General features: G+C 33.2%; 1 protein-coding gene across 4 annotated transcripts; it reads right to left on the bottom strand.

Annotated features, from left to right (window-relative positions):
- Window positions 1–37: 37 nt before the first annotated feature.
- On the bottom strand, window positions 38–3,064 carry LOC107887244 (uncharacterized). 4 transcript variants are annotated; one of them, XM_016811432.2, is made up of 8 exons: window positions 2,880–3,064; window positions 2,692–2,788; window positions 2,460–2,578; window positions 2,250–2,332; window positions 1,780–1,901; window positions 1,198–1,362; window positions 693–786; window positions 38–539 (listed from the first exon to the last, which is right to left on the bottom strand). In XM_016811432.2, the coding sequence occupies exons 2-8, from the start codon at window positions 2,720–2,722 to the stop codon at window positions 338–340; spliced, it is 816 nt and encodes a 271-aa protein (XP_016666921.1). In that variant the 5' UTR covers window positions 2,723–2,788; window positions 2,880–3,064; the 3' UTR covers window positions 38–337. The 4 variants fall into 4 exon arrangements, with proteins under 4 accessions (XP_016666921.1, XP_040971210.1, XP_016666920.1 ...); XM_041115276.1 differs by having other exon boundaries at window positions 697–786; window positions 2,880–3,040; XM_016811431.2 differs by having other exon boundaries at window positions 2,692–2,885.
- Window positions 3,065–7,499: the final 4,435 nt, after the last annotated feature.

A 7,499-nucleotide genomic window follows, 5' to 3' on the forward strand; every position in this document is an offset into this window, starting at 1 on the left:
AACAGAAAGGAAAACAACAGTGTTGAATGAACCATAATTACATCAAGTCACTTGCAGGATCTCCGTAATTTATTAAAAAGAAAATAAACTACATAGCATTGTCTTTTAAGAACGAATGGCAATAAACATTATACCAACTGGAAACTCAAGCTTCCATGGAACTTGGTCAAATTAGTAAGAGTGAGCAAAATCCAGCTTGGCATGGCCGTTTAACATCTCAGTAGATAACAGTGATCAATTACAGCTGCAGGGGCTTACATTGCTGGAATATTTCAGCTGTCACCTGTATCTCATTTGTTGGTGGAGAAAATTTTAGATTTGTGTTTACAGCCTCTACCTACTTGGAAGAATCCTTGTCTTGCTCTAAGGCTGACGCTATAAATTTCACAACAGTAGATGCCAACTCAGTTTGATGCGAGGTGTACCCATGATTTGCTCCTTCTATAATGTGTAATTGGTGATTAGGTATAACCTTGGCAAACTCCAAAGCATCTTCAACAGAAATTATCTCATCAGCAGATCCATGGACCGTCAACACCCTGTATGTTACGGTGAATAATAGCACAATAACATATACTAGTATTGAAGTTCATTTGACATTGGCATCTAAATCAGCTCAATGAATCAGTGAAGAATCAATGATTTCGAAACAACAAAAACTAATAGGCTCTAGTCTAGATTCAAAATCCTACCGACATTCTTTATCAATCTTGAGGCAAGCTTCATGCATGTCTGTTCTTAAGCGATCCATCAAAGCTTCCTCAGTCACACGGTATTCAATGCCTCCTACATAAATAAAATGTAATTAAAATTCGAAATGTTTCCAATCAAGTACATAAACAAATATTGAACAAGACTAAATGTTAACCCTTTACATTCCACAAGGAATGTTTTTATTCCCAGGAAATTGTTAAGATAGAACATTTTTAATGCAAAATTTCTACTTCCCTTTCAAGTTCCAAATGCCAAAAGCTATAAGAGCACCGACAGCAGCTGTCTTTATCACTGATTATGTATGTAGCTATAATTCTATTTGGATACTTTTAAGTAACACTTGAACTGGACAGAAAATCCAATCAGGACTGCTGATTTGCTTAACTTAACAAACAACAAATAGATCCTTGATGGACATACACAGACGTGAAGAACACAAACTCAGGAAATCATACACATCAAGGAAGCTAAATAAATAACTACCTGTCTTATTCTTAACATCAATGTGGCCATCCTTCTTAATTATTTCAATAAAGTCTTCTCCCAAGCGTTCTGCAATGCCTCTCTTCAAGTCGTAGCGGCCAGAAACGTTTACAACTATACGTAAATCTTGATACTTAGAAGCATAAAGGAGCACCACATTTCCCCCTGCATTACATTATTTTAGCAGTATAACACTTGTTGGAGAACTTATTAGACAAATGAAAATCACAGCTGGAAAAAACTAATTGACAGACTTCATTGGGATATCTTGATGCTTCGAAGCATAAAGAAGCACCAAAATTCCCCCTGGTTTATTTTATTCCAGTGATATAACACTTAAACAGTAATGTTAGCTTGGTTACATTACTTATTCTGTGTATATATGATCAAAACATTATAAGAAAAAAAGATATTGCTAAGATCCATCCTGAAAATAACTCAGTGATTAGAATGTAATTTAAGATATAGTCTTCAACAACTTAGTTTCTTCTTAGAGAACTTACAAGTTCTACAGTGCAGAGCAAAACCATTCTCTATTTTAATTAGTTCAGAAAAGTTCGAGTAGGAAACACGGACACTCACCTTTACTATGCCCAAGAATTGCACTTACCACACGACTTTCCCCTGAAAAGTGTTGAATTACGGCGTGTAAATCATCAGCTTCTCGGTAATAGTTACCATACTGAAATGAACCTTCACTTTCTCTGAAAAATGGATCCCAAAATAAATCACAACTATAGAACAAAGTGAACAAAACACACACTCCAGCAGCAGCAATAGACATAAAAAGTAAGAACTATGCTGCATAATACATATTTGCCAATCCAAGAAAAGCCACCTCTTAAAATCTCTACAGATTTTAACTTTGTTCCTCCGACTCTTCTACCGTGACCAACACTCGTACCCGACCCTTGGGTGTGGAGATAAGACCAAGAACCCTCCAACTACATTAAAGAAAAACTTAGAAAAATCTAACCATACCCGTGTTGGACATATACAATGTCCGACACTCTCACCAGAGTCCGAGTAACATTAGATTTTAATCAACTCACCCGTTTCCAGCAAAATCGAAACGGAAGACACTGATTCCTTCTTTTTCTAAAGCAGCAGCAAGGTTCGTCATAGTATTGTAATCCTGAAGTAGAATTAATCTAAGTGAGCTGCTTTCCCTAAATTATTACTATTCCTCCATGAACAGACATTTCCACCAAATATATTTGCTACTGAAAGCAAGGTGAAAGAGATGAAATGACCCAACTAACCTTTCTGGATCTGAAACCATGGCATAAGATTACAATCTCTTTAGACTCGGTTTCATGCAATAATCCCACCAGTTTTTCACCATGCTTGTTCGGAATTATCATTCTCTGCCGCTCAATCACTAAAATTTAGAAAAAAAGGGTCCTTTTTTTTATTTTCAAAGTTCTTTACATTAAAAACAAAATGCAACCATAATAAAGTTATAAAAGAAAGGGAATACTAATAATTTGGGACCTGGTTTTTGAGTAGAATGAGAGTGAGCCATCGTCGAGATTGTGGAGTTTGGTTTGGAGATACGTCGACAGGAGGATGATATGAATGGTGTTCGTACCTGTGAAAAAGTATATTTAGGATTAGTTGATAAATTTGAGAGCAGTGTCAATGAATCAAAGTTAAGGGCAATGGTGGCCATTTCTTAGAACCTCTGGTTGGCCTCTTTCTTCTATCGTGCTTAATAAGGCAAGTCCTGTAAATGGATTGGGATATAGGAAAGGTTTCCGATTGAATCCCTGGTGCCATGGGTTTTAATTACAGCTGTTGATAGGTCCGAATGGAAGGGTGGCTCGAAATCTGAGTATAATATTGGCTTGAAAAATAGGATTGAAAAATAGGAATGGACAAAAATATAAAACACGTTTATAAAATAGGCCGGGCCACGGATAAGGACTTATGCTTAACCCAGCCCGCTTAGATTCATTAAAGGAATTTTTTTATGTTATTTTTTTATTATTTTTTCTCTATTTTACTATTATTTTAATATTATATTACTACTATTTTATTATTATTATTTAAATATTATATAAAAATTATTTTATTATTAATTTTATTATTATTTTAAAAGACATTTGTTTTTATTATTACTTTAGAGGGATTTACTTGTAAAGTTATATTAATCTTAGTGTTATTTAAGTATACATATTTTTTAAAATTTATTTTCCATGTGTTGGAAATATTTATTTTGATGCTTTTAGTATTTTTGATGTATTATATATATTTTAAAATTATATAAAAAATAATATGGGCGGGCCGGGTCGAGCTTGGGTAAAATTTTAAGTCCATTTTTCAAGTTAGACTTGGTCCAGGCCTAGCAAACGGGTCTGAATTTTTAGTTGAGCCCGGCCCGACCCATACACACCTCTAATTTTAATCTATTCTATTCCATTAAATAAATTATTAAAAATATTTAAAATTAGCTTCAATCATTGGGTTCAATTGTGTTTTTTTTTTCAGTTTAATTGATAGGTACTAATTCTTGAATCAACTGGTTTAATGTCTTCTTTGTATCAATACTTGACTATTTTCCAATCTAATTAATTTGACAAACTAATTTGATTTAATTGACCGGTCCAATTCATTTTAAACAACCTTAACTATTACATGGTAGTGAAATGTTAAAAGGAAATATCAATTAAAAAATTGTCAAATTTTAGTTTTGATTCCTCTACTACATTAAAATATAAAATTTAATCTTTGTACCTTTACTTTTATTATGTCATTAAGTTACTATATTTTGATTAAAATGCTTACATAAAAATTTTAAAATATTCCTTCTAACCTATTATGCCGATATAGTTTTTTTAATGTTGGAAAGGACAGTTTTAGTAAAAATTCAACGTCTAACATTTTTACTTTTTAGTTAATGATTTTAATTATTTGGGTTAACTAATGACTTTATAAAGGTAGAAAAACAATTATGTTAAATTAAAATATAACAACTAAATCTTATAATAGAGAGACCAAAATCTTAAATTTTTTTAAACCTTAAATTATAACTTATTGGCTAGATGTTCACTTTTCCTAAAAATAGTTTGGGTTCGAATATTCGTTGTATAAAAAAAATCATAATTTGACCATTTAATTGGTTTAAAGTTAATTTAAATTGTAAAAATCTAGATTTATTCTCTGATCAATTTGATGTTCAGACTGATATTTGAACATAACATATGCAGTACATCAGTGCAAGAAGAAAATCAAAGAGGGAAATTGTAACACCCCTAACCCATATCTGTCGCCGGAATAATGTTACGAGGCATTACATATCAATTCACAACATAAAACATACAATCTCATAAATCATTCAACACAATCACTTTGTCCCTTATAAGGGTCTTCGAGGCCTTAATCATGCTTTAGAAGTGGTTCGGGACTAAACCGATAACATACGAAAATTTCGAAAAACTTAGAAATTTTTCAATCATACAAGGCTCACACACCCGTGTGAACAGGCACGCCCGTGTCTTAGGCCATGTGGAAACAGGGCATACATACTGACTTGCATCACATGGCCGAGGACACGCCCATGCGCCAAGCCGTGTGAAAACTGGAGAGTATACTGACTTGGGTCACACGGCCAACCACACGCCCGTGTGTCCAGCTCGTGTGCCCTTTAGGGGGTATACTGACTTATACCATACGACCAGTCACATGCCTGTGTGTGAGACCGTGTGGGGCATACTGACTTCAAATAAATTTTAATACTAGGGGACACACAGCCATGTAGCATAACGGTGTGTCGCACACAGCTGAGACACACGCCCGTGTCTCTGCTCGTGTGGACAAAAATAGGCTATTTACAAGGCCAATTTGCCACCCATTTTGCACATACCTATAAACACTCAAATGGTACCATTTCATCACACAAATAGGCAGTCGAAAATCATCCAAAAAAATGCACAACTATACTATATCCATTTCAACCAAATTCATTACTCAAATTCCATAACATTTACCTATTCAAATACTAATCAATTTGTCTTGCTTTACTAAGCATAATTTATATATATAATTCATCCAACTAAACCAATCCAAACATACATAATCATTTTAACCACATTCATTCAAGATAAATCTATTACCAAACATTAAAATAGAACCATTGCACATTCATAAAACATCACCAAGTTTATCATCTTATGCTAACTCAAATGGCCAAATTACATATCCATCAAACATACCAAAAATGACTCAAGCCTATACATGCCATATACCATAAATACATGCCTTCAAAAGTACCAAATTAGATGATCGATAGTGCGATGATATTCCCGATGACTTCCAGATCCGAGCTAGCCTTGATTATCTATAAAACATAGGAAAATAACACAATGTAAGCTTTACAGCTTAGTAAGTTCGTATTAACTTAATGAGCAACTTCACCATTCATTCACAATTCCATCAATATAAATGCAAGATAATACAAAATCATTAAATCTTAAACCATTCAATCATTCATTCAATAGCTTACCAAGAATTCATCCATTTCATGGATTCAATGTTTATAAACTTTACGTACGTACATGTAACACTCCTAACCTTAGGTTATGAGGTATTACTTGACTGAACAAAACTTCTATAAGGTCAAAGATACTTACCAGACATAAATTATCAACACTGCAACCATGTCTCATTGATTTTCCATAAGAGCTCTTATAAATTTCCAAAATGACTCACTATCAAAACATAACCGAATATCTAATAACAAATTAACTACTATCAAGTTATAACTAAAACATTTCACCACATTAGTTCAATTATAAGGCTTCTCTAAACAAAATGAGCAAGCCATCTTCGCATGGCTATAATGTATACAAAGTCGAAATATCATTCTACCTATAGTCTATCCTATACATGCCTTAAACCATGATGATATACAATCTTCTCAACTCACATAATGACTAGAGAGTGTGATGATATCTCCGGCCCTTCCAACTCGAGCTAAAGTATATACCTATAAGAAATGGAAAAGAGAACACGGAGTAAGCTTCAATGCTTAGTAAGTTTTAAGTAATGCAAACAATTAATTTACTTATAGATCGATTATTCAAATTTTTAAGAAATCATTCCTAGATAATTGCCATTTTGGCCAAGTATCCATGAACATAATGCATATTTAGCAAATTCACCTCACTTGAATCTGAACTCAATTAAAACCAAATATTGAAATTACAAATAAGATCATAAGAACTCGAAAAACATCTCATTAACAAGTTTTAACCATGTTTGCAACAAAATCACAAATTCACTACAAGCTGTCTTCCTGAGCAACAGTCACTAAATTATTTATAACTGGAGCTAAGAAACACCAAATCAAGTGTCGTTAATTTTCCCTGAAAATAGACTCATATATCTTCCATCCATAAAATTTTCAGAATTTTTGGTTTGACCAATCAATACCAGGTTTTTATTGAAGTTTCCCCTGTTTCACTGTTTGACTAATCTGACCACTCTTCACTATGAATCAAATTTCTCATTATAAAGAATTCGAAATATGTTATCGTTTATTTCATTTGAAACTAGACTCATTAGGGAGTCTAAGAATATAAATTTTATCTTATAACCATTTTTTTACCATTTATAATGATTTTCTGAAAACAGAACAGGGGACTTCGAAGTCATTTTGACTCTGTTCCACGCCACTTCAAATATCTCATTATTGGCAACTCTTTTGCTTACACGGTTTCTTTTATAAAAACTCGACTCATTAAGATTTCATGACATAATTTATTCAGCCTCTAACTCAACTTCCACAATTTATGGTGATTTTCTGAAATCACGTTACTGCTGCTGTCCCGAGCAGATTTATTACCCATTCTTTGGATTCATATTATTTAACATGTATATCACCAAATCAATCTCATATAACCTTTCACCATAACCGAATACACACATACACATATGAGATTGTCACATATACTTCTCATTTCGCATTCATGATTCAATTCCGATCAATCTAACATATAAAAGTATATAATACATACCTGACTGACTTAATGTGTTGAACATATTCAATGGTAGTTTACTACGAACATTCGAAATCATAATCTTACTCCAATCATCGGTATTAAGTCTGCTAGATTTAAAACCAAAATCAAATCACCACCACAAAGCATGCGGGACTTTAAGCCCGGATATAATACCAGAACGAATGCCTTCGGGACTTAGCCCGGATATAATTCTCTATTATCATGCACACATATATATATATCATAACACATTAGCATTTCATTTACATTATTTGAACACAAGCACAACATGCTTATCAA

This window comes from Gossypium hirsutum, chromosome A06, assembly GCF_007990345.1.
Source record: "Gossypium hirsutum isolate 1008001.06 chromosome A06, Gossypium_hirsutum_v2.1, whole genome shotgun sequence".
NCBI lineage: Eukaryota > Viridiplantae > Streptophyta > Magnoliopsida > Malvales > Malvaceae > Gossypium > Gossypium hirsutum.

Excerpts from the sequence above, each read along its gene's own strand:
- LOC107887244 (XM_016811431.2), bottom strand. The coding sequence starts at position 2,869 with ATGGCCACCATTGCCCTTAACTTTGATTCATTGACACTGCTCTCAAAT. Across the intron at positions 2,579-2,691 it reads TCATTCTACTCAAAAACCAG|TGATTGAGCGGCAGAGAATG; the intron begins GTCCCAAATTAT and ends TCTAAATTTTAG. Across the intron at positions 1,902-2,249 it reads TTCGATTTTGCTGGAAACGG|AGAAAGTGAAGGTTCATTTC; the intron begins GTGAGTTGATTA and ends TCCATTTTTCAG.